The following is a 27,499-nucleotide window of genomic DNA, read 5'->3' as shown; positions in this document are numbered from 1 at the left end:
AGTCTGGGTTATGGCACCTCTTGTCTCTCTGTTAGCATCCACAATTAAAACGCGAGCCCCAGAAGGTTCAGGAATTGGTAGCATTTTGTTTCCTGTTGAACGCAGAGTACTTCGCTTAGTACCTGGTGTGTAGTTAGGACTTGAGAAATATTTGTGGAATGAGCCAATGCAAGGTCTTAGAGGATCCTGTTGGAAATATTTCCTTGCTTAGGAGCAACACTTTCTTGAGTCTGTCCACTTCAAACTGCTTGAACCATTGGCTTTTTTTTTTTTTTTTTAATGTCTGATGTGTTAGAACCTCTTTCTTCCTGAATCCCAGGCAATCTGGCATTCCTCCGCCCCTCCAGGCCTTCCCAGAAATCCCCATTGATTGGAAAAGTCAGACTTCTGGTTTTACCAATCTGCGAGTTAACTTTGACCATGGAAACCCAGCATGGTTGGAATTCCTATGATATAATTTCATAGCATGTGTGGTTGTGCTTTTCCGTGATGGGAGGAAAGGGCCTGATGCCGCAAGGCAGTGGTTCTCAAAGCGCAGTCGCTGGACCAAACGCATCAGATCAGCATTGCCTGGGAACTTGTTAGAAATGCACATTCTCGGGCCCCCCATCAGATTTACTAAATCAGAAACTGAGTGGGTAGGTAGCATTTTCATTTTTTCTGGGTAAATACCCAATATTCCAGTGGAATTACTGGAGCCTACGGCAATTCTGTTTTTAACTTTTTGAGGAACTACCATACTGTTTCCCAGAGTGGCTGCACGAGTCTGCATTCCCACCAACAGTACAGAAAGGTTCCTTTTTCTCCCCATCCTCACCAACACCTGTCGTTTCTTGTGTTGATTTTAGCCATTCTGACAGGTGTGAGGTACTAGCTCTTCGTGGTTTTGATTTGCATTTCCCTGATGGTGAGTGATGTGGAGCATCTTTTCATGTGTCTCTTGAACCCCTGATCCTCTTCTAACTGCTCAAAGCAAATGCCTAGAAAACCTTCTAAACTTTTTCCATTTTTGAGCTTGTATTCTGAGTCTCACGAACCTAGAGGTCACAGTTTAATTAGCCCCTCCACTCTTGTATACAGCAGTCTATTTGCAATTCATTTCAGGATTTGGGGGGAGGATTTCCAGAGTTTTCCGCTCTCCTGTACATCAGAACCAGCTCCACACCTTGAAATTCTCTGAGCATCTACTCTTTAGAGCGTCAGGGCTCATACGAATCTCTGTCTTAGGCACAGTTGGTTACGTGAAACAAGCATCTACTTGAGCAAGCTCAGATCAGGGGGCGGAGGGCTTAGTGGAAAGAACTAGGCGGAATTCCATGGAAATCTGGGAATAGGAGCAGGACTGTGTAGGGGTTTCAGGCACAAACTCTGGAGCCAGGTCAACTGGGACCAAAGGCGCCATGTATAAGTTGTGGGACCTTGAGCAAATTACTTACTCTTTCTGTGCCCCAGTTTCCTCATCTATAAATCGGCATCCTGTTTGCTTCATAGGACTATTGTCTGGACTAAGAAGTTAATATGTCTTGGATAAACCCCACATGACCCCTAGGAAATGCTGTGTATGTATTTACTGTCCTCACCATCAGGATTATTGATAGTAACAGGATGTGGCTTCCTCGATACGGAGTTGAAAGGAGGTTCTGGACCCAAGGCAGCTCAAAGAAGCTCAGCAGCAGGAAGTAACAGTTGCTCATTCTAAGGTTCCACTGTCAACATGGCTTAGCCTGGCTACTTCCCTCTCTCCTGCCCCCAGTGCCCTCTTCTTCCTCAAACATCTGCCTCTCCAGCCCTCCACATGAATGCTGCAGCCTGCTGTGATACCCACTCTACGTTTCAACAGCATTTAACCTGCTCTGGCTCCCCACTGGCAACAACAATCTGTATTGTTTACTCAGATTTCCATGAAAGAGATCAAGCGTCCAGCTCACCTTTTCACACCAAATTAGAGCCCTAGTTCAGGGTAGGGATTTCTGGTTCTTGGGGCAAGATGCCTGGCCCAGTCAGAAGGAGGAGGTCAATAGGGCAGATTCCCTGCACATGGAATGGTGAAGAGCCCTGCTGTGGACGCCATGTCGTTTATAATAACACGGTACCATCTCTCCTCCCTCTAAGCTTCTTGATGTTCTCTGTCTTCCCTGAACGTGTGGTGGCCCGTGGCTGATCAGGACTGAGGCCTGCTCTGGGAAATCCCAAAGTCTGCTGGTGGGGTGGGGGGTCGGGTGGGAGTGGGGGTAGGGCAATTTGGAGGACTTATGGGTCTAACCTGTTTGTAGGAGCGAACTACTACTGTAGAAGTAGTATTAAGTTTGCTGTTTCGCTTTTTATGAAATGTGCCCAGAGTGGGGTTCTTTTGGTCTTAATATTCTGTTTTGAGGAAAACGGTAATTTTCCTACTGTCACAAAATTAAATAGAATTGTGACCTTTTCCCCCCACAGTCTGTGGCTGAGTTTTATATTGGTTTGTCTGCCTCAGAGTTGCAGATACTGCTCTCCTGAGAGGAGTTACAGTGGGGATCTGACCCCAGGAAGCCCGGTCTTGCTACGCTGGCCGGTGGTCTCAGCAGACGTCAGCATACCTTTCCTGTAAAGGTCAGCCCATCGATAATCATGGGCTGTATGTGCCACACACCTGCTGCTGAGTGTGCTGCTGTTGTGTGCAAGCAATTGTAGACGATACACACGTGAGCAAATGGGACAGCGTGCCAATAAAACTTTATGCACACTGAAGTCTGAGTTTCATATAATTTTCACATATGAAATCTCCTTTTCATTTTTATCCCCCAGCCATTTAAAAATGTAAAAGCTATTCTTAGCTCCTGGGCCATTCAAAGAAAAAAAAAAAAAAACCCAAACAGGCGTCGGCCAGATTTGGCCCACAGGTGGGAGCCGCCCACCCTCCTACCCTTGATGGCAAGGGGGAGGGTAAAGCAAGCCTGTGCAATGTCAGGGGACGCGGTGAGAGGTAGCCAAAAAACCCAGTGGATGCCCTTAGATGGAGGGTCAGACTCAGCCAGGAAAGATCTTGGAGGCTTCAGAGAGGTGATGCTACAGCTGTGTCTCGAAGCTGTGTGGAGGAGGCAAGGAAGGGAGTTGCAGAGAGAGGGGACAGCTTGCACACAGGCGGGATGTTGAATAAGCTTGCAAACCGCAGGTAGCTCCCCCTGGCTGGGAAGCATCCAGAAATGAGCAGGCAGGGCCAGATGGCTACAGGCTTAATGAGACAGGCAAAGACGGCTGGACTTTCTCCTGATGGTCAGTCGCTTTCAGATCTTCCAAACGCAGTTCTTAACAATCAGTCTTAACCAGGAGCCCCGTATGAGAGAGTGGTTAGTACTCATCATTGACTTGCTGCACTGGGTGAGTCCCTGGTCAAATGCTGGGACACAGGGGGCAGCAGGGGTTTGGAGGTTCCGAGAACCCTGTGGCATGTCCTTCACCACCTTGCCTGTCCCTGAGGCATCTCAGAGGGACTTCTAGGATTCTGCCAAACAGGGTGTGAAAACCATAGCCATGGCTGATGGAAGACAAGAGCGGGGCGATACGCAGACACAATCTGATGGTGTTCTAGAGCCATCACTCAGAACAGTGGAGAGGCAAAACCACGGATCAGAAGGATGCTCCCTGGTTCAAACCAACAATTTATTGGGTTTCTATTACATGCCATGTGTTGTGCTAAAATACTTCTGTCAGTGGTAAATAGAAGAGATAACATGTAGCAAGTAAAGAGTTTTTTTTTTGTTTGTTTGTTTTTTTTACATTGGAATAATAACTAGCATTTATGGAGCACCTACTGTTACCAGTGGTGTTCTAGCACGTTAGCAGCAGAGGCACAGGCTAAGGTTGTGAGCTTAGCTGGTACTAGTGAAGGTTCTGTTTAAGCAGTTTGAGTCGACACTAGGAAGATGAGAAAGGGTATTTGTAGATGGCCCCTTGGAGAACTGGGACACAAGTACTCCTTGCACACTGGGCAAGTGCAAGGGCTCAAAGGAGAATGACTTGGCCGGCTGAAAGAACAAGGTCAGCCTGGTTGGGTACTGGGGAGGGGGTAAGGGGAGAGGGTTGCGGTAGGAGGTTGGAGAAGGCGGCAGCAGTAGCCAGATCCTGTAGGCCTCACAGGCCGTGGGAAGGAGAGGATGTTTTATTTGCAAAGCATGGAGGAGCCTTGGAAGGGAAGTGACACGATTGGCATTGAGTCTCTAGATAATGCAGTTCCATGGGGAATGGATGGGAGGTTGGCTCTGGTAGAAGCAGGAAAAGCTTCAGGCGGGAAATGACGTCACCTTAGTCTAGAGTGGAGATGGTGAACATGGAGAGAATCACATGGATTCTGTGGATTGCAATAACCCAGCTGACGATATGATAACCCTGTAGACGATATGAACCAGGGTGTTGGCAGTGAGGGTGGAGAGGGAGGGATTAAATGAAATACCTTTTTAAAGATGTAGACTTGAGAGGTTTGGCGACCAGTTGGAAGACAAGTTGAATTTAGTTGATTTGGTGATGCCTTTGGGACAACCAGGAAGAGCCACCATGCAGGCGGGGGACAGAGAAGTTAGGGACTGGGGATGTGCCAGGCTCAGTGTTCAGCTCGACTCGGTGCTATTGAGGCTGGATGTGCCTCCAGGGGAATTGCCAGGTCTGTCTGTTTCCCAAGCGTCATAAAAGGGTCTCACACCTAGTGGGCCCTCGATACACATTTGTCCAAAGGGAAAGGTGTTCTCCATTTCACGGAGAAGATGGTGATTCTAGCACAGTGAACTGAGAGCTTCCAGGAAGAGGTGATACCTGGAGCTATGTTGATAGGAAGCCAGGGAGCCCAAAGGGAGGGACATTTCCCTGTGAGGGAATGAAGCTGGATTTCTTGTTGCTCCCCTATCACCCCCTCACCCAGACCTGGTCTTGGAAGAGTCTGCTGGAGAAGCATTTGCTCAAACAACCAGCTGCTCCTAATCATTGCTCACTGACATCTTCCCGAGGCTCCATTTTCAGCAGTGACCAGTCTTAAGAATTGGATTCCAAGTGCTCACCCTTCCTTCTCTGAGGCAACAGGAGGAGTACCTAGCCCAGAGCACCCAAGGGTTGTAGGTGTCATGGAGGGCCAGCCTCCTGTGTGCAGCAACATCTCTATGTCATCGACCCCAAGGGCTCCAACCACCTTGGAGCCCTTGTGCCATGGACTTCTGTGAAGCCTATAGACCCTTCTCCAAATAACGGTTTTAGATGCATAAAATAGAAATGAATTACAAAATGAACCAGTTATATGGCTACAGAGATAGAGCAAATTGTGTTTTTCAAATTGAGCTATAGTAATACGTCTCTTTTAAAAATATGGATTGATTTATTTTAGAGAGAACGAGAGCGAGAGCATGTGTGCACAAGTGGGGGGAGGAGCAGAGGGAGAGAATCTCTAAGCAGACTCCCCACTGAGCTAGGAGCCTGTTGTGGGACTCGATCTCATGACCCATGGGATCATGACTTGAGCCAAAACTGGGAGTCGGGTGCTCAATGGACTGAGCCACCCAGGTGCCCTGAGATGTAGTAATATATCTTAACACATTAACTAGCAGGATCTAGCAGTAGTAACTCCCATAATTTCAAAGTAGAGATAAGCCTAGATGATATTTAGAGATATCTGAACAACTATAAAATGATATGAAAATAATCTGATTTCTTTTGGTGACAAAGTCACAGTTTCCATTAATACTACTGTGTCCTGCATTCATAATTAAAGAAAATGCTGTATTTCAGTTGGAGTTAGGTGAAATATAGTTGACCCTCTAACAACACAGGTTCGAACTCGGCAGGTCCAATTGGATTTTTTTTTTTTTATAAATACAATACTGTAAATGTATTTCCCTTTAGATTCTGTTAAATATTTTCTTGTCTCTAGTTTATTTTATCTTAATACAGTATAGAATACATATAAGATACAAAATACATGTTAATTGATAAGGCTTCAGGTAAACAGGTTATGGGTTGTTAAGCTCTGTGGGGAGTCAAAAGTTATACACAGATTTTCATTGGCATGAGGGGTTGGCACCCCTAACACCTGTGCCGCTCGAGGCTCAACTGTAAATTTATTTTTTTAATTCCTGAATTCTATCCATGAACTGTGGATGTCAATGGATCCCCTCCCGAAACCATTCATTTCAGTTGTTATTTCTGAAGCCAGCAACACAAAATATAATGTATTTTCTTTCAAAGCCTATTTCTTTGGCTTATTTTGATAAGAGGGGGTTTATTCCCATTTGTATTTTATAGATCACACTCTTTTCCAAGAGCAAGTGCTCCATAAATGATGGGTGGGTAGGTGGACGGTTGGTGGTGGATGGGGAGACAGGTGATGGTGGATGGAGAAAAGTCTCAGACAGGTTAAATGACCTGCCTAAAGACTCACGACCCATAAGTAATAGAGCTTGAACTTGAACCCACATTTTTTTAACTCTAAATCTCTTGTTCTGTTTCTTCTTCCATGGTACCATTATGCTATTTTCATTTTAAAGAGTTAGCCCAATGCAAGGCTGTGTTCATAAATTATGGTATTCTAATCATGAAAAAACAGTCCAATTATTCTTTTTTGGTCAGAGAACAACCCAAAGTACTTTGTTCCCATGGGAGGACCATATTTTCTGCAAACTGACTCTGTAGACTGCCTATGGACTGAGAGGGCAAGAGACCCAGAACTTTCTCTTATGACTTATGGAGAAACTATGGATGTAAAATTTGGAGAAGGCCAAGATGTATGGTGGTAAGAGGTGTAGGGTAGTTAGTATTGCTCCCTAAGGCAGAACCAAGGTCCACTGTTCACAAGGACAAATTTTGGCTCAACTGCAGAACTTGGTAATTACTAGACCTACTTATCCATGTACCAAGGTATTGACTGAAAGAATTCAAATGTTGATCCACATATTTATTCATGCATTCAATAAACATTTATTGACAACCTACCACATATCAGATGCCTAGGTGTATGCTGCCTTCAAAATGCAGAATCAGAGAAACTATTATTAGAGCTGGGAGTCTGTCTACTGGGAGACAGATAATAAATAAAATTTTGAAACAATCTTGCAGGGAAAAGTGGAGTTCTATGATTCATAATAATTGGAATAGGGATGGAAAGGTCTATAGTTACATGTCGGCAAGGAGATGACATTGAATTTGAAACCTGAAAGATTAGAAAGATCCAGCATACAAGGGGAACTAGAAATAACATGTGCAAAGGCCCTAAGGCAGAAATATGGTAACATGTTAAAAAGTCTCAAAGAACTGTGGGAATTGAGGTGGAATGAAAGAGAGGACTGGTGGGAATAAATGAGAAGAAGTCCACAGGGATGAACTCAGGTAGGATCTGGGGAGACATCTGGATGTAGTTCTAGTGTGATGGGAAGGTGATAAAGAAATTTAGGCAAGAGAGTAACATCACTTGCTTTATGTTTTAAAGGATCACTCTGACTGCTGGTCAGAGAAAGATTATAAGTTGAAAGGGAGAGATCAGGAGAGAGATGGAGGGTGCTTAGCCTGGGGGCAGACTATGGAGATGGAGAAGACCAATGGGATTGTTGGCAAATCCAGCTGAGATTTTTCATGTATGGCTGTGGGGAGTGACAGAAAGGAGCTGAGGGTGATTGGTGACACCTTTCATCATGTTGGGGAAGACTGGGGAGGAACACGGTTGGAGGCAAGAAACTTCTAAATAAGCGTTTTCCAGCAACTCCAAAACCTGTGACAGATTCCAGTGGTTCTCAAGGAGAAAGATGCTATTTGTTCAGTATGTAGAGATGTGGGGGAAGGAGCTTTCATACTTAATCAAATGACAGGATGGGGACAGTACTGACATTTTATGGACAAGGGTCAGGGATGCTGAAAGTCCTGTATCACACAGGACTGCTCCCATGATAACGAAATACCCCATCTAGAACACCAGCAGCTTCCTTGTCCAAAAACATTTGTGGACTGAGAGCTTTTCAACTCTAAGAATATAGAAAAATGTGTTTTTTTCCCCCACTGTCAGCCATTCATCTCTTTTTGTGAATTATTTGAGTCAGGTTCTTTTCAGAACTAATTGAAATTAGCCACAAGGAGCAGATGGAGATTTTGATGGAGGAAGAGGTGTAAAGCATGAAGGAGGAAGGATAAATCCTGGAGAGTGGGACTTTGATGGTGGGCAGGGCTTCGAGGCTGACACTGAGGGGTTCAGAGGGAGGAGAGAAGACAGAAGAGCAAGTGGGAACAGGCAAAATTCAAACTTCATTCTGTGTTTCCTGCGGTTCGACTGCTAGTTGCCTGATGCCTGCTGGTGTACACACTGTCCAGCCATGTCCCCAAACTTCCCTTCACCCCTTGTGCACGCTTTGAACTTTTGCTTTTGATCATTTGAGTCCTCAGGGTAAATTCTTCCTTCAGAGGATCAGAGAGATGCCGTAAGCTTAGAACCCAAGCAATGTTGTGTACTCTAGAAGAATAAAGAGAAGCAACAGGAGTCTTAATGGCTAATGAAATCATGAACTTGGGTGAGAAATTGTTCCTTCCATCTCTCTACCTTAATAAAGATCATCTACTTATTTTCACGTACAAGGTTTTATCTGAGTCTCACAACAATGCTAACAGGCAGAGCATATATATTAGTCTGTCCATTTTATAGATTTGGTCATTGAGGTTCAGGGACATCTCAAAATCAAGCAGCCCATAGCGGGCAGAATGGGAGGAGGGGTGTGTGTGTGTGTGTGTGTGTGTGTGTGTGTGTGTGTGTCTGCACAAATCTCCAGTGTAGGACTCCACCTGAGGTTTCCCAACCACAAGTGGACCCCTGGTGAGTTCTAGGAAATGGTGAAGAAACTGTTTCAAAATAAGTATATGCCAAAGGAGAGGAGCTGGATACAAAAGTAACTGCCCAAGAGGCATTTTCTCAAGGTAGAAGTAGTGAATAAGCCCCCTGTTGGTATCTTTCCTGGAAACACCAAACTGAGGGAGTCTTTTCAGCACCTTGTGAGTAGAAGACTTGACTCTTGCTGGGTCCCTAACACTTGAGGCCCCTCTTTCATGCACATTGCCTCCTGCTGTCCCCATAACAGCTCAAGTAGGGCTGGGAACAGCCTCCATTAGGTGTGATGAGTCAGGCCATCTTTTGCATGGTAGGAGCAAGGCCACGGTGTTACTCAGCTCTGGAGGGTGCCATTCACCCCAGAATACATGACTGGAGCCCCCTGGAGTTGTACGCTGGGAGTGTGTATTGTCAATGAAAGGTCCTATAAGGGTGCTGCCAGGAGGTCAAGCTGTTTCCGCTTGCGATGGGCCCACTGCTTCCCATACACACACTCTCTCTCACACACACATGCCTCCAGCCCTCCCCCTTCTGGGTAGCCTTGGTTCCACTTTGGTACGTGGAGCCCAAGGCTCTCTCTTTTTGAGCCCAAACATTGTCTGAGACCAGGTAGCTTTTTCCCTCAAACGGAGGAAACTTTCCCTCTTCAGGCTAAAGCGTGGGTGTGACGTCGTGGTGAGACATGGCAGGCGGGAGAAGCAGAATGACAACTCTGAGGGAACCAAGAAAGCCCAAAGGGGAGACAAGGTGTAGAGCTAAATCAAGATTGGATTCTGTCATGAAAGGCAGAACTGGCAAAAGCATCATTACAAGGCATTAACCTTGTTACACAAAGACGAACAAGCAGAGGCTGGGATTCAGAAATAAATTACACATAATAAACTAGACAGAATAGGCTGAGAGCCACATTAGCGATGACGCCCTAAGGGGAGAGAAGGGCAAGATAGAGAATAGGCCAAAAAAGAAAAAAAAAAAAAAAGAGTAAGAATAATCTCTGGAAACAGGGGGCCGACTGCACATTTCACCCCTTTTTCGGCTTGGCTCCCTGGCTATTAACTTCACTTCTATGAGGAGGTGTCTCTGAAGGCTGTCTCTCTTTTGTTTTCATTTGCTGAAATGAGCATAAGAAAGCCACTCAGAGGGCCCCTTTTTCCATTCACGGGGACTTGTCCATTTCTGTGTGTTTGTAGCACAAAAGAATCCATTTCCATTCAGCCAGAGCTGCCCTTAGAGTTTACGTGAGGTCCAAGCCGGCTCTTTCCTATTTTCTTCCAGGCTCACTGATGTAATTGGCTGTGCAATCCTGACCGTGGCCAAGGTCTTCCACGGTGAGGGGAATAAGCGTCAGCCAGTTCTTGGTCCCTCGTAGCTGAGGAAAAGCTAGAGTCTTGTGTCACGTCCAACACAACTCTCATTTCTTGCAGCGACTTGCTTTTGGTTGCAAGTAACAGAAAACCCATTCAACAGCAACTTAAACCATAGCATCTGTTGTTAGTAAATGTTTAAAGGCTCAAAGCTGTGCTCCATGGTGTTCTCAAGAACCTAGAGCCATTATTTACCCCCGCACCGATTTTAGCATGTTGATTTTCATCCACCATCTTGAATCTCATGGAAGCAAAGTGGCCATCACTCTGGGCACGGGGGCCTCACACAACAGTTATCAAAAGGAGCAAGTGAGGGGAGAGGGCAGATGGACTCTTCTCAAGAGCTGCTGCTTATCGTAGAGATTTCTTCTCAGAAGCCCCTTCAGTGAACTTCCCCCATCTCACTGGCCCAAACTGGACCAGGCTCGAAAGAGTAGGAAAGCAAATGCTTGGCGGTGGAGAATGAGATTACCCCGTGGCTTAGACCCATCATAGTTTCCCAGACTACCAGGTCAAAGTCAGGGTTGTTGTGGCAAAGAAGGTAGGAATAACTGCCTTGAGTGTGGCAGCAACCATTAGTGTTTTAAAATGAGGTAATGAAAACAAATATGGATCTTGTATTTCTGTGCACCGGATGTTGTTCCAAGGTTCACTGGGCTTGCATACTTAGAGTTATTATCAACCCTTGCATCGCATAGAGGAGGAAACTGAGTCGTGGAGAGGTTAAATAACATGCACAAAATTACTTAGCTGGGAAGTGACAGAGTCAGGATTAGGTAAGGTGATAAAATAGTCCGTGTAGCACACAGTCAGTGCATGTTACTGAGACCAGCAAACAGGGACCAGCATGTTAGGACTTCTGCTATCACTGGTGTACTTCTACTATCACTCTTCTCTATTGTCCCCTACCAATAAGGCTAAATCGTAAGCCTTATTCACAAATGAGAAAGCCAGCCCCCAACAGGGTCACACAAACTGCCCCGGTCAGCCAGGGAGTGAGAACTGAACTTGAATGCAGACCTAAGCTCTCTGACCACCTAATTCCAGGAGGGCTGTTCATGCCACCGGCTCCCAAGTTCAGGAGTGTTGATTTCATGGCTCTACTACTTACCTGTGTTACTGATCCAGGACTTCATTTGGAAAACTACAATTATTAAGGAACGGTCAGATGTCAGGGAAGGGTGCTCGAAAAGATGGGATGGTAATTTGGAAGCAATTTTTGTCCTTATGTCTTTACAGCTTTTGAGACACTTCTGAATTTTTTTGTTTTTATTTTTGGTTTTGTTTTGTTTGTTTTTTTGTGGGTCTAAGCAGAATATCACAAGCAGAATTTCTCATCCAGCCTCAGCAAAGACTTACTGTGATGTCATGGTTCTTGGCTAGTCAGAATGGCTACACTTATCAAGCACTTATTGTATACCAGGCGTAGGCATACCCTGTCCCATGTGGTCCTTGTGGATGAATAATCAGCAACCGATAGCCATAACTTTTTCTGTGCCATGGGTTGAGGGGGAATGGAGTCCTCCAGTCAAAGAGAACAGTACTAGAACATTCCAGATGCCCAGACATATGACACCTAATTCTCTGAGTTAGCCTCTCTGCAATGCTCAAATATTTAATAAGAGTAATAGGCATGGTCAGCTGATCTGAATTTGAACAATTCTGGTTTTATTTTAAAGGAAGATGTGTGGTGTGGTTTTATTATTTTTTTCAATCTAAAGGTCATCTGATTTTTCTCTTTCTGCTTATAGTCATGAGGCATCCTTATCTAAACAGTGATCTATTGTTCTGATTCTCAAACCCACAGAATTTTTTTCTTCTTAACTTCAATTTTAACAGGATACTTCCTCATCTTCCCCGACGGCATGAAAAGTATCTAACAGGGGGGAGAAAAGTCTCTATGGGCTCTCTAAAAATCTTCTTAAACTGAGTTCACTATGGAATATTTTATGCAAATAAGTCACTTTCTCTTAGGTTATGACATCTTTCCCTTAAAAAGTGATCACAGCATTGGAGAAATCCTTGCTAGCTTATCTTTTCTTCCCAGCGCAACTTCAACAAAGAAATATAGACGGCAGTTTAAAGGCTTCAGAAATCAATTTAGTCCATGAATCCATTACTTTAGATGTTAATGAAACTTGGGTTTAAAAATAATGAATGTTTAATAAGACATAAATTGAAAGACATAAACACTGTCAGCAATAATATAATGAAGTTAATAAGTCTTAGCCTCCCCCTGCGTACCTCCCCTCCCCCCAGACAGGACAACTTGAAGAGTTCCAGTGAGGCTTACGGGAGTTGGCCGGCTCTCCTGTTGGCTAAAACTTAAATGTGGGTTTGGAAACCTTAGTACAATTGGGAACTGAGCTCTGGCCGATAAAGTATGCTATCACACCGTATTTAGTAGCTGCAGATGGTAACGGCTTGCTCTAGCGCTGTATCTTCCAGACATTTGTGTAACAAACTCAGTTTCCTGTCGTTGAAGGCAGGAAGCACCGTGAAACTCTTCACGCCTTGAACCAAGAAAGACCAAGACATTTTGGTGGACACTCACTCTGCCCTGCGTTTAAAGAGGGGCTTTAACTAATGAGTGGAAGCAAGCAAGCTCAGTGCTGTAGACCGTCAGAATGCCTTCGGGCTGGAAGCTGAACTTTTTGTTTCTTCTTCAAGAGCATCAGCCCCATGTCCAGCCCTCCTGCTTAGTTCCTCTTTAGCTCTGTGATTCTGTCCTACCCACCAGTCATGAATGTATCTTTCCCTTTTTACCCTCTGAATTAATTACCCTGTCTTCGGGCTTTACATTGCAGGCATCTGGTAAATCCGCAGTCCCTCCTCTCTGCCTTCACACCCAATGGGATGGTCCACCTCACAGCTTGGGAAGTGGCCTGTTTAACCTCACAGGAGCCAATCCCTCGCTAAAATAATTTGCAGGAGGGTCCTGCAAACCGCCAAGCATGGGATTTTCTCCCTCCTAATTCAGCAGTGGGCTCTTTCTTGGCAATAGAGTGGAACTTGATTTCATCTATCAGCTGGGGGAGTGTTGGATGGATGGCTAGTTCACTGCTGGCGATCAATACATGTTAATACACAGTCAACAAATGGCTTTCTGTGCGTTGGGCAGGCGTGGTGATCCTGCAGAAAACGGGGCTAAGCAGTTGCTCCTGGGGGTCTTGTCTAAGAAAATGTGCTTGGGGCTCAAGGAGGATTGTTCCCAGGTGGGCATGAGTGATTACCGCTGTTAAAAATGATCTTTTTTTCATTTGTGCGTTTGTGTGCATGTTCAGAAAGAAGGCGAGCAACCTGAGAGAGTCCAGCCAATCGCCTCATCTACCTTGATCCATTCCGACCTGACATCCGTTTATGGCACCGTGGTAATGAACAGGACTGTTTTGTTCTTGGGGACTGGAGATGGCCAGTTACTTAAGGTTGGTTTTTTGTGCCTTCTTCAATGTCAATTTTCATCGTGATCCATTTTGTGATTTTAAATTTATTTACTTGTGTTTTTTTTTTTTTTTTATTGTTTCTGGGTTATACACGACATCTTACCAACTGCTCTGTGAACTGCTCCGAGACCCTCAGAAATGACCACAAAGAGATTTCTGGAAATCTGTATGTGATGGCCTCCCTAGCCATGTGTAAGGAAACTCGAACCACCTTGCTTCCCAGGAGCATGCCAAATTATTCTCCCTCCTTTACTCATACGCTTCCGAGGGGAGGTAAATGGGGGGTCTGGCCCTCCCGCTCCCCGCTTTCCTAAGACAGTTCACCCTTTGCTCCTTGTCTCCTTTGTAATGGAAATGTACAATGTACCTGATTTCTGATAACTTGAAACAGATGAGGGATGGTATGGTTTGAAAAGTAGAAAGAACAGGTGTTCCTTCCCTCCAACCCACTTGCCACCTGTGGAAGGGTTTTGTTTTATGCCCTTTGTGCCCACATCAGGGAGAGGTTAGAGACCCAAAATCCTTTGAGACCCCGCCTGACTTTTATCTTGGAGGACTATTTTTTCCCCACTGTATGGGTATACCATGGGTCAAGTTGAGGTTATGATTCCCTGGGGGTGGCGGGGAGGCAGTAGGAGGAGGAGAAGATAAACCCAGGGTTACCTAATGACTTGTCTGGAGTGATAGAGTGGCTGGCCTCTTAGCTTCATCAGCAAGCATTTATTGAACACGTCCCACGGCCTCCGTCAACGTCGGGGCTGGGAATGGCGCAGTTTCTGTCACCTTAGGCTGATGTTCCTCTGCCTCCCGGTAGTCAGTTGATTTACTGTCAGCTCAGAATCTAAATTGAGTACAAACAGATCTGATTTCTCAACTGATCTCCCATCGACAACTAGCTGTGTGACTGCAGGTGAATCGCCTAACTTCTCTGGGCTTCCTTTTCCTCATCTGTAAAATGAGATCGCGCTAGACAACCTAGAAACCCCCTTTCTCTCCTGATAGTCTCTAATTCCGCCTTCTGTGCACTTATCTCCCACTTTCGCCAAAACTATTTGCTTGTTTCCCTGATGTGCATTGTGTATTCTGGTCACCCCACCCCCCACCTTTAAAGGTTCATGCTGTGCCCCCTTCTTGTTTTTTCTTTTGTTTTTTTTTCTCTACTGAAACCTACAATGTGTCTGTGCTTTGGCTCAGCTCATGCTCTACCTGCTCTCTGAGGCCTCCAAAGCCCAGAGTGACCATGTTTTCCCCTCCTCTGAAATACTCATTAGCTGTCTCCTTCTTTTGGCTCCTTACAGATGTCTTGCTTTGATGCCCAGCCTTTTCACTCCTGTTGGTCTTGCCTCCCCCACTTCATTTTTTAAGCTTCTCGAGAAGGGGGTCCCGAATCCCCACAGACTAATACAATGCTGCGTGCCTGGTAGGCATTTGATTTAATCTGTTTTCTTTGGAGGAAACCCAGTAACATATGGGAGGGAGTTTCTTTGTATACACATTCTTTTAAAATATACATTGATCATCTTTCCTGTTGCGTGAGCTTGATTTCCTGGGGAAAGGTAAACACCCATCCGTCACTCTACGCAAGTTGCTTGGCGCGGTGCGGTGACACATGTGGCTCCACCAACCCTGGGCAGGCGGATTGGACCCATTTCACCTGGCACAGGACGCGGCCATCCGTCCTTCCTGGGGCCTCCTCACCAATTATCTCTTCAGATGGAGGCTCTTTCTGATGAATTTTGTGACGAGAACACTGTTTCCCCAAAACGGAGCCAACCAAATGGCTACATGGTAAACAGGAGGTGAGGGAACACTTGGCCCTAAATCGTTCCCCGGGGGACGGCCTGGTTTCGCCTGTCCTGTCGGCTCACCCCCCGGGGCTGGCATGCAGCTGGCCAGGTCACCGTGTTGTTGTGGCATCAGAGGGCTGGGCCCAGGCTGCTGCTTCCAGCTGATGAGGAGGAGGCAGCTGACTGAAGCGGGGCTTTCCTCAGTGTCTGTGAGAGGCACGCCTTCAGAAGCCTTCCCTGTGGCCTTGTTTTTAGGATCCCAATAACACGTGCAGGTTGGTTTGGGGGCTTATTTGGTGACTGCTGGCATTTGTGCTTTGTTTCCCTAGTGCCTGTCCCTCTCCGTGTTCTAACGAATTCCATCCTCTCCACGACGCCGTGAGGTAGTTACAGACTAGGCCCGTTTTACCCAGAAGGGAAGGGAGGCCCGGAGAACGTGGATGATTTGCCCGAGGTACACAGGGCACAGGAGAGATCTGCATGTGGGGGGACTCCTGCGTCTGCACTAATGTCCCCCGAGCTACCCTGAGTTTGTGATGTCTGGCTCAACCACTCCTGGAAGGTTCCCTGCGGGGAGACGGGAAGCACATTGATAGGGATCCACAGAGGGACAGGGACAGTGGAACCCATGGTCCTAGGGTGTCCGTCAGGGTTTTTAGAAGCACCAGGAAGAATCCCAGCTCTGGGAGGAGGCAGACCATCTGACTAGAGGAATACCTGTATGGCATGATAACTTCCGGGGAGTTAAACCCTGCTCCCGGCTTCACTCAGGAAGGTCCCTTTCCTCAGGAGGAAATTGTGAGGGAAATAGCTGAACTGACTTGGCCACGCCAGATTCCCTAGACCAGCCCAGTAATTCCCAAGACTTCCCCATGTCTTAGACGCGGCCCATGAAATTACCCAGAGTCCCAAGACCCGGGATTGTGTCGCTGATTGGGAAGGCATAGATAATCCCCGAATGCCTTTATTCAAAGACTTCAAGCTTCTCCCTTGCCAGACTTGTCACCAGAACTGTTAGAAAAGATGAACATCGATAGACACAAGCTTGGCTTCTGAAGCCACAGAGTGGAGGTACTAATAAGCAACGCAAAACACAACCCAACCCAAGGCAGCCGGTGGGAGGAGGAGAAGAAAGAGGGCTTGGATCACCCACAGCCTGACTTATCAGTTTCCCAGTGATCAAGAGCTGGCAGTATTTTGACAGATGCCAGGCACTGTAGTATATGCCTGGTTGGATGAGGGGCAGGAAACAGCAGTTGGGGGCCAATTGCTGGTTTGGGGTTTGTTTTTTGTTTTTTTTTGTTTTGTTTTTGTTTTTGTTTTTGTTTTTTACCACTACATGCATACACACACACACACACACTCTCTCTCTCTCTCTCTAACTTAAATCTCCAAAAACCTCATGGGATTTTAGCATTGTTCGGTGCGATTTTAAACCTCAGGTTATTTAAATATTTTTTTTCTTATTACAAAAGTAATATATGTTCCTAGAAAAAGTTACAAAGTAACAGGGGGTGAGGAGAAAACAGAAAAAAAACAAAACAAACAAACAAAAAACCCTAGTTCTGTTGTGTAGGGGCAACTGATGGCAGCATTTTAGATTTTTGTGTGTGTGTGTGTAGTTGAGGTCAGACTTTATCTAATTTTGCACCCATTTTTTTCCCTTTAATGAGGGAAAAAATGCCTGTATTAAAGTGTTATGGAAAACTCTTTGTAAACAGTATTTTTTAAATAGTTGGGTCATATTCTGCAATGGGGTAACATGATGCTGGGCTTGGCCAGGGATACTGAATCATCCTTAAAGACCCTCACTGCCTCCAGGTGATGTGGCCCCACCTACAGAGGTAAGATTGAGAAGTGGAAGAATGGAAAGCTTTGTGATATGCTAATGTCTGCACTGCCCTTTTTTCCTGCGTTTATTCCTAAGATTCCTTGTAAGATTCTGGAAAAATGGAAGTTTAGAACTTGAAAGGGTCCTTTCCACAGTGCAGTCCTCCCCCTGGTTTTATTGAAGTGTGATCCTAGTGGCTGCAAGTTGGGTTGTGTTGTCACCCTATCCCCCAGGGTTATTTCCTCATTTTACTTCCTTTCTGAGGAAGATCGCATGCTGTACTTCCTTGGTTGTCAGCATCTCCCCTGCGATCAGCTGAGCGAGGATGGCCACGCTGAAGTCAGTTTTTGGGGATTCACGTCTCACGTGTTGCACACCCGCACCCTGCAGGGCGTACCTGTTTTTATAAACATGCGCCGAATCTTTGTCCGGATTGTGGTACAGCTTATTGTGGGGTTTGGGTTCCTTTGAGCTGACTGTCGCATGTAGAAAATTGTCCTTATTTCAAGGGCAGAATTGACTATTTTGAGCTTCTTCCAGGTGGTAAAATAAGTAATAATGGAATATGCATGAAATTTGAAATTTGTAACTTTATGCATGCCCATTAACCTTTCTTGTAAGCATAAAAGATAAGGCAGCAGGCGAGGCATAATAATAGCCAACATTTCTGAGCTCTAACTTCTGTGCCGGGCATGAGAACAAGGGTCTGCCTGGGTTAACTCATTTCATCCTTGTGCGTCAATCGTGTTACCATCCCCAACTTTATAAATGAGAAAGACCTGAGGCTCGGAGAGGTTACACAACTTGCTCAAGGTGATTGGAACTGAAGCAACTCGTCCCCAATGGAGTCTGTAGAGCTTAGTGGAATTTGTAGAACTGGTTTTGTTTTGTTTTTAAAATTTTCTTTCAAATATTGGCGGCTCTGAGTTAATACCAAGTTGCAGGTATTTGATGTTTCATGAGAAGGGCTCTGGCTTCTGTGGTTTTAGTTTGTTCCTATTTGAGGATAGCGCCTGGCATCCTAACCCGGCATGGTGCAGACCTCTGTATTAGAGGGCAGAGGCTCCTCCTCTCAGAGCTGCGAGGGGCTCATGGGAGCCTCTGAATCTCCTATGGGACCCCAGCTTCTCCCCTGTGGGCTCTTTGAGAGCAAAGGAAGAAAATCTGTGTTCAAGTTGATTTTGTGGTAGGCGGCTAGTGTGGGGTTTCTCCAACATCCCTAGGACTGAAGTAGGTTTCAGAGGAACAGAAGCCCTATTATGTGTGTCCCTTCCCATATTGAGCAGAGAAGCACTGCTTCAAGTCAGGACTGGCTATCCCTGTGGCCTTCAAAACTCTATTCCCCCAGGCGGATTTCATTTATCCAACCATGGAGCAAAAAGTCGGACCAGTTCCAGAAAGTTCTTCCATATCCTTGCAGGAGGCAAAGTGTGTGACACCTGAAGTCTGCCTTGATCCTGGTCTTAAAGTTGTCAAAGGAAAATAAGACATAACAAAAATAATAAGATACTTTATAAGGACAAGCTCTCTTTCTATTCCCAGAGAATATTCAAATAAAGGAAAGGAGGCCATGCAGAACCCGGGACAGGACCTGGGGCCGGAAGTAAGGGTGGTGGGGTTGGCTGAGCTGAGGTCAAAACAGCAGGAAGTGTCAAAACTTGGAAATGGCCTCCTTGATTGGCTGCTTGGAGTGTCATATGATTGGAAATGGCCTCCTTGATTGGCTGCTTGGAGCGTCTTATGATTGGAAATGGCCTCCGTGATTGGCTGCTTGGAGTGTCATATGAAGTGAGTTCAGGTTCACCTCCATCTCATTCTTTCTAGTTTGTGAGTTTGCAGGGACTCCCCAGTTTAGAACTATTAGTGCCAGGTAACCCCCAAACTGAGAACTTGTGGTTCAAGCTGTAGCCTTCTCTTACTATTACACTGAAATAAGTAGACTGGAAATAAAAGAGGAATTTGCCTTAATCTTTATATTTCACCTTTATTACTCCTAACTACTGAAGCCCTTTAAACACTGTTGGATAATTACCTTGCTTTCTCGTGTGTGTGTATGTGTGGTTTATGTCCCCATTTGCAGCATTTCTTAGAAACTATTTATTTTTTTTAAAAATGAGAAGATTGGCTTGGTTGCCCTTTAACTGGAAAGAAATTTGAAGTATATATTTTAGCTTTTTGAACACCCATGGCTTTTCCATGTCATGGTAATGGTAAAGAAAAAAGAAATAGTCTTTAAATTTTTTTCTCTCCTCCCCACCCCCCATTTTCCTCAGCAAGCTGTCCTTTCCGTGGGTGGTGTTGAACTTGTAACATATCTGTCTGATGTAGAAGTCTCACACACCACACATTTCAGGACTGGAGTTGGGAGGTTGTTTTGTATGCAACAAAAATCCCAAGGCTAGTTAATAGCTTACTATGAAGCTTCAGGAAGATGTCGACAGAAACAATATGTTGACACAAACTGAAATTCTCCACTGGGGAAAATTTGTTTTCGACACAGGCTTCAGCTGGAAAAAAAAAAAAAAAAAATCTGAAGAGCCTTATAAAAATCTTGAATGCTAATAGAATTTTTTTCATTTAATAAATATTTATTGGGCACCTTTTATGTGCCAGACACTATTCTGGGTGCCGATACAAAAATGAATAAAAGAGGCAACCCCCTGCTCTTGTGATGGGAAGAAAAAGACAGAAGATACGTAACTGAATTTACCAGCAATAAAGCCATTTCAGACAGTAGTATGTGCTCTGAAAGAAACAGACTGATGGGTAGACCACGACAGCGGGGTGAGGTAGAAAGGCAACTAGGGAAGGCTTCTCAGAGGAGGCGACATCTGAGACTCAAAAGATGAAGGGGTAAATGAGCATATGCATGGCAAAGACTCGGGTTGACTCCAGATTCGAGCTATATTAAGGAGAATTCTGGAAGCAAGAGATGAAAACCCACATCATGCCCAAGGAACGCGTATGAATTAGACGAGTGGCTTTTATACAAAACTCAACCCATTTTGGGTTTCTGTGACTCACTGTTACTTCCTGCCTCACTTCACCGATCGAGCTCTTTCCCCAAAGCTGCCCAGTTAAACTGAGCTGAGGAGGGAACATTTCCTGGGCTCCAGTCTGGCTGGCTTTCTTCTCTGTGTTGATGTTGACACGAATTTTGCAGTTAGGAGATCCAAGTGTTGCTTTGATGCCCTGGGAATGGGCTATACGGTTGGTGTGGGGGGAGGTGATATTAATAGAAATCTAGCAGGAAAGAAAGCCATGTCTCTCCTGTCCTAGAGTCACCTGAGAGAGGTGAGGACCACAGTACCCAGACCCCTCCACGTCACATGTTGGGGTCTCTTTGTGATGAAAATGAGAAGTTCCTATTGTCCTGTCCTCAGGGTTATGGAGATCCTTTTATGTGGAATCTAGCAAAAAAAAAAAAAAAAAAAAAAACCAAAACCAAAAAACAAACAAATAAAATGAAACAATTGGGTCCACTCATCCTCACTTTTCACATTTAAATCGTATGTATTTGTTTTCTAAGATAATACATTGACATCGTTCCAAATTCAAAAGAACCAAGAGAATATACAGTGAAAACTACACATTCCTGACCTAGGGGGCAAAGAGGGGAGTGAGTTTCTTGGGTATCTTCCCAGAGATATTTTATATATGTTTGCAAGCAAAAGGGGAAAGATCGTCTTTCTCTCATTTTGTCAAATATACAATATATTAAACATGCTATATATGTATATAAACATGTTTATGCAATATGTAGATATACATAATATAATGTGTTAAACGTATATAGAAAGAGCTTCCTAATGACTTTTATGGCTAAATAGTACTATACTGTTTATACTGTGTTTAATCAGTTCTCTATGGTTGGACGTTTAGGCTGTTTCAATCTTTTGTTTATAATGTGTGATGCACTAAACCTCCATGTACATATGTCGTTCAATATAGATGTGAGGGGCTGTGGGGTCTAAGGGTATGTGCTTTATAATTTTGATAGATAATGCCAAGCTACCTTCTAGGGAAGTCTCACTCCCACCATCAGTGAAACATAACCAATTTCAGCCCAGCATCCGTAGTTACTAGGACAAGCTCTCCGTGTTAGCCACTCTAGGTAGCTCATTTAGGAATCTGGCTGGCAAAGCCTGGTACCCAGTACCACAGAAAGGCTTTCCTGCTGCAATTTGGAGTTCCAGAGAAAATCCTGGTGCCTCATCATGTATGGGTGAATCAAAGTTGCCCCAAACTGGATCTTTCCAGCCCTTACCCATCTGCGTCAATCATGCTCCAAGAATTAAGTCCTGATAAAAACTGCAACGTAGCTTCTGACTCACTTAAAATGGATGAGCGGTGGTGTTTTGTAAATTGTGTTTTTCTTCTGAAGCAAATCCCAGACAGTGGCATTTCACCCCTCCGTGCTGCGTTACACATCTCTAAAAAATGCTGTTTCTCAAGTAACTGTACCCATGATGCTGTTACCACAACAAAGTTATCCAGTCATCCTTTCGAATTATCCACTATTGCCTTTGCAGAGCTACATTTTCCTCATTGGCTCAAGAATGTCTTTGAAAATTATTTTTGTTCAAACTGGTATCCAGACAAGGTCCTCCAATCACCTGTGGGCTGCCTTGTCTCTCTCAGTCTGGAGTGACCACCTTCCAGCCTTTATCTGCTGCCACTGACTGAGGAAGTGAAGCCTGTTGTCTTGTCAGATGCCTCACGTTGTAGATTTGGCTGTTTGTTTCCTCATGGGGTCGTTCAGCTCCTGCCTCCCCTTTCTGCTTCCTGATGCTAAATGAAAGTTCGCACTAAAGGCTTGATTAGATTCGAGGTCCATTTGGTTGGCGCGAATGCCTCAAAGGTGGTTGTGCCCAATGGTGCCTTTGACGTGATGGATTCCTCCTGGACAGCAGCCTGTCTTCTCTCGAGCTGCGCTTGAGAATATTTTTATCAATGTTTTTTAACTGGCTTCCTGTTTCTTCTCTTCTCTATGACCACTTTCTAGAACCTGATCAATTGTTTGTCTCTGAGCTGATTAATAAGGACTATGAATTAGAGATGGGGAGACATGAACCTGGCAGGCTCACACTTGGGCTGCGCCTGTCTGATATTTCCCTGCTTTCACGGTTCTCGGTAGGCTGGTGTTGTCCAACAGAACTTTCCATGATGATGGAAATGCTCTGTGTCTGCACTTCCAGTCCTGCACTTCCAGGTAGGCACTAGCCAGAGGCGGCTAGCGAGCGCTTGAAATGGGCAGTGGCTCCCTCGCTCTCACTTGGAGTGAGAGTAAGGTCTTTATATGGGCCTACGAGAACCTACATTACACACCCCTTCCTCACTACCCACTGCACTCTGCCTCGCTGGTGCTGCTCGTGCCCCACTGCCCCCCCCACCCCCAGACTGTAGGGCATCGGGACCAAGGGGCCAAACATGTGTCATCCAGACACCCAAGTGACCCACTCCAGCATCTCCTGCATGTAGCTACCTAACTACCACCTCTCAGTGAGACCTACCCTGAGCACACATCCTTATCTCTTTACCCCACTTTATTTTGACCGACATCGCCTTCTAATAGGGTTTATAATTTACTCATTGTCGGCCACCACTCCCCTATGCACACACACACGTTCCATGAGGGTAGTTTCTACTCCCCTTCCCTCCACTCATTTGTTCAGGGCAATTTTCCAAACACCTAGAACATGCCAGATATATAGGGGCTATTCAGTAAATATTTATTGATTGAGATGAGTGAAACTTGGGTATGTCCATTTTCAAAGCTATACTTGGCTCTATTTTATATATAAGTACATACCCACCTGCTTGGGCCTGTTCAGTTGTCCTGCTTACATTAAGATGTTTAAGTATGTCAAATTGTATAGGAGAATCAGAGTCAACTGTGCAAGTCATCAAACTGACTTCCTTTGGTCTTAGGATCACTTGGCGTAGTATTAAGGAAGCTGTCGCTTGTAGCTTCTTGTAAAGCCGGGTGTATTAAGGAATTATGGATGTCAAGCTTCCACCTATGAGGTTACTGCCACAGGACCGAAGGCTGGCTGTGCATGTGTGTGTGTGCGCACGTGTGTGTGCGTGACTGTACTTGTTCTTACCGGCTTTACGGAAGACTGAGACAGCAGATGCTTGAGGAACACGGTACCGCAGCCCATATATGTAGTGAGTGAAGAAGCACGTGGTCTTAGAACTAAGCTACGAGTCTTGCCTCCCCCCACCCCCGCTATTTGACGTATTTAATAGAAATCATATTTCTCTTTTTGAAAAAAAAAATAGGTTGTTCTGGGTGAGAATTTGACTTCAAATTGTCCAGAGGTTATCTATGAAATTAAAGAAGAGACACCCATTTTCTACAAACTGGTTCCTCATCCTAAGAAGAATATCTACATCTATCTAACGGCCGGGAAAGAGGTAGGTAAAAATACCAGCTATTGCTTCTGACTTCCGAATAGAAAGTGTTTAATTAACGTCATTATCTAGTAGCGAAGCTTTTACTTTGAACTATCGGGTTTAAACACTGCTGCAGGCTTCAAGAAGACCTGCAGTGGTTCACGGACGTGGAATTAAAAACCTTGCTGTCAGTAAGTAAGCAAGAAATATTACCTATTTAGACAATTTTATTATTGGCTATATTTCCAATGCTACGTTTTTCAGGGGAGGGGTGTGCTTGCAAATGGGTGCATAATCAGCTAGGTAACTGAATTTACACATTTATTGTGCGGGCACTGAACGGTTAGATGCATTTATGAATATACCCAATGGGATTGGCTTTGGAATTTGGGGTTAATATCAGGCCATGGTCTCATACACATTCATGAACCAGGAAATATATGGCACTCCCCCTCCCTCCCTTAATTTATTTGTCTGTTCTAGTTTTTCTTCTTGCTTCTGCTTACTGAAATAAAGAGAATATCTTTCTCCATTTTCTTCCTTTTTACAAGGTGCTTTCACCAAGGGAAGGGAAGAAAACTAATTTTCATTCAGCCCCTACTGACCACGTGCTAGTTACTATTCTAAATAGGGTCTCTCTACGTGCATACAGTTGTGTCTATCCACACACACCTATAAAAACAATGTTGTTGAAATATGTTAATAATTTAATGAGATAAAATTACCCTTGTGTTATACAGGAAGAGCCTAAGACTTGGAGAGGTTAAATAATTCACTCAAGGGTGTGTGTGTGTATGTTAGATAAATATATATGCCTATATATAGATAAACAAGGTCAAATCCTAAACCTGTGAAAACTAGCAGCCTATTCTGGCATAGTAATTTGGCTCCGTGGCCACTGGAACATACAAAGTGCAAAGAAGATCAATGAGACTTACAGAATTCTACAATGGGATAACAGCTGCCCTTGGCCCACCCCCACTTTCCATTCTCTGTCTCTCAGTCTAAGGGGAATGGTAATGATATCAAGCCACATGGTTGTTATAGTCACGAGGTAGGTACACGAGCACTCTGTAGTCTCCAGAATTCCTAGAAAGGCCATATTGCCCTTTGCACGTTGTGAAGTCAGTTACGCAGAATGAGCACATGGTGATGGATGGTGGACCTGGTCTGCGCTGGTAAACCAGTTGTCCACCCAATAGAATCTTCTCGAGCGGCTTGTTTCACCACTCAGCACTTTCCATTCTATTTCTTCCCTGGGCTTCCTTCATTTGAAAGACTTTGGTCTATTCCACAGACTGCCTGTATTAAGTAACTATTCCCATTCCCAGGTTTTATTTATCAAGGGCATCTGGAAACTGCCAGCCGGGGAACAGACTGTGCTACCACACGGAGCCAATAAAATTCCAGCCCAAAGCATAGACTCTTGAAGTCTTGCTTGACCCATGCATGTTTTTTCCATTCAGCTCTTTGAAACATTGCAAATAGCTCACAAGTTCTCATGACTGCTTTCCTTGGGACTCACGACCGTAAGCTGGGAACCACTGGGAGAGCCACAGATAGCTGACAGGTCCTCATTTTCTGGAAGCTGAAGACTGCTTAGCCTCTGGTCATTCAAAGTCTGAAGTCCAAGGGAGAGTTTTTGACTGGGCATTAAAGCTGGTTATTCGTACATTTTTCACTTAGGTTTACTGCTGTGGATCCTATTAGATTCTGGTTAAGCCAGTATAATCCCTAGAGAGCCAAAACCTAGGGAAGGTTCTGTCCTGGACTCTTGGGGAGATAGTAACAGCCAAACTAATATGCCCTGGTACATCTATCAAATATGTGGCCATTAAAAATAACCATATGAAGATTTATGCATTGCTGTGTTAGTCACTATAATGTGTTATTAAGTTAGAGAAGCAGGTCCAATGTAAGTACTTACAGTGTTCTCTCTTTTGCACGGAGTTATGTTGTTTGTATGTTTAAGTACACTGTGTAAAGGTTCTCACAGAAGGTTCTAGAGATTATTCCACTAAGTGTTCTGGGCAAAAGTGGCCCTAGGAGGAGATGGTATTGACTGTACCCCTCCTGGAGTATCACGATGCCCAGCATATTCAAAGGCTCTCAGAAGCCTTGCTCTAAGGAAACTGATTTGCCTTTTCAGTGGAAGATTTCACATGTTTGTTGGGCTGTGGAACCCTTTCCCCACACAGTAGTGATAACCAACATTTATTGAGCACTTAGTGTATGCCAGACACATATAGTAACCCCATGGAGTCAGCGGCACCATCACCATTTCACTGATGAGGAAACAAGGTTAGAGAGATTATGTATTTATGAAAACCCCTCCAGAATTAAGATGTTGTGTGAGCTACGAGGAAATAGCCACATTCTGGTTAATTCTGGCTCAGGCTGGTGGTCTGCCCCTGCATCTTTCAGCAGCATCGAGGACTATGAGAAATGGACAGGTTTATCCCCCATGAAGTCAACTTAGAATTGAAGAATACTCCTCAGGATAGCCTATTTTCCTCACCAACCCTTTCTAGAACTCTGTTTCTCTAACCTTTTAAAGAAGTTACTTCTACCTTCTAGCATGAATAACTTCCCAGCTTAATGTGTTCCCCAGGTTTCCTTACTGCCTGCTGTGGGATTTTGCCTGCAGAAAACATGCCATGCAACACTGAGGACCTGTCTGCCTCCTGCCACCCCGTCTCCAGGCTCCTACTGACTGTCTCAGATGCCTGGGTCTGCCCAGCATGGGCACCTGCTCTGTGGGTTGCTTTTTCCCTGACAACTGGAAGAGGTGGCTTGAGGGGCAGGCAGTGATTTGAATATTCCCTGATTGTTTCATTCTCAACTCCAGTGGAGGGAATGTGAGTGAGTGAACTAGGAGCTGAAGCAATGGAGTTACCCTGGCAGGGATGTGGGTTTGTCCTCATGTCCATGTCCAGTGCCAGCCTCACGCTGACGCTCCTGGGTCAGAGCCTTTGCCATCCCCAGACGCTCATTTCCAAAGCACCACTGACCCCACACTGATTTTTTTTTTTTTTTTTGGAAGACCAGGTGACCCGATTCTACAAGCCCCTTGGAAATCAACACCAACCAATCAGAAACCTGACTGTGTCTCAGACTCACCTGAGTGAGCCCCTAAAAATTTCAGATTCCCAGGCTGGGTCTCAGACCTATGGGCAGGAGTCTGGGCACTGGGGTTAGCAGGGTATCTGGGGATCCACACTTGCAAGGCTTCCCCGGGGGCTTCTGAGGACCACTGCCCCAGATCATCGCAGAGATATCTGGAGTTCAAGTCAATCAGTGTGCTCTTCCTGGCCCCTCAACAGATAAGGGGTTGTTGTTTTTCCAGCATTGCCTGTAATTCCGTCTGAACCGCGGGTGTCTTTATTTTTAGGTGAGGAGAATTCGTGTTGCCAACTGCAGTAGACATCCATCCTGCACGGAGTGTTTAACGGCTGCAGACCCTCACTGTGGTTGGTGCCATTCGCTACAAAGGTATTCCCTGATTCTTTCTCACTAACTCACATGTTCAGGGAGGCGGGGGGAGTGTCAGGTGGCAGAACACTTGTTGCCCTACTTTGAGGATCCGTTCCGATGACCTGGGGGAACGGAGCCCTTCGCTGCCCACTGGAGTATCACGGTGGAATCCTAATTGTCAGCGATGTTCCCAGCTGTGCCAGGGCCACCAGACGGTTGGACTGGGACCGTTCAGGGCTGCCCGTGCCCAGGCGTGGGAGCGGGGGAGGCTGGGGTTGTCAGTGCTGCTTGTACTTTCTACAGAGTTCCCCAGGACTCCAGAGAGAGAGAGAGAGAGAGAGAGAGAGAGAGGCAAAAGGTTCCCCCCCCAGAGGAGATGA

At 45.2% G+C, this 27,499-nt stretch overlaps 1 protein-coding gene across 1 annotated transcript in view; it reads left to right on the top strand.

Moving 5' to 3' along the window:
* PLXNC1 (plexin C1) overlaps window positions 1-27,499 on the top strand; it is a 143,214-nt gene that overhangs the window by 5,765 nt on the left and 109,950 nt on the right. Inside the window, exons 2-4 of the mRNA XM_045084841.1 lie at window positions 13,470-13,610; window positions 23,532-23,666; window positions 27,037-27,137. Coding sequence (XP_044940776.1) covers window positions 13,470-13,610; window positions 23,532-23,666; window positions 27,037-27,137 — 377 coding nt within the window. The remainder of the gene's footprint in view (window positions 1-13,469; window positions 13,611-23,531; window positions 23,667-27,036; window positions 27,138-27,499) is intronic.

The sequence above is a fragment of the Mustela putorius genome, unplaced genomic scaffold (genome assembly GCF_011764305.1).
Source record: "Mustela putorius furo isolate JIRA1106 unplaced genomic scaffold, ASM1176430v1.1 tig00000788_pilon_pilon_pilon, whole genome shotgun sequence".
In the NCBI taxonomy this organism is placed as follows: Eukaryota; Metazoa; Chordata; class Mammalia; order Carnivora; family Mustelidae; genus Mustela; species Mustela putorius.
Note: the sequence above shows the minus strand (reverse complement) of the source record. Positions and strands in the feature narration are given on the sequence as shown.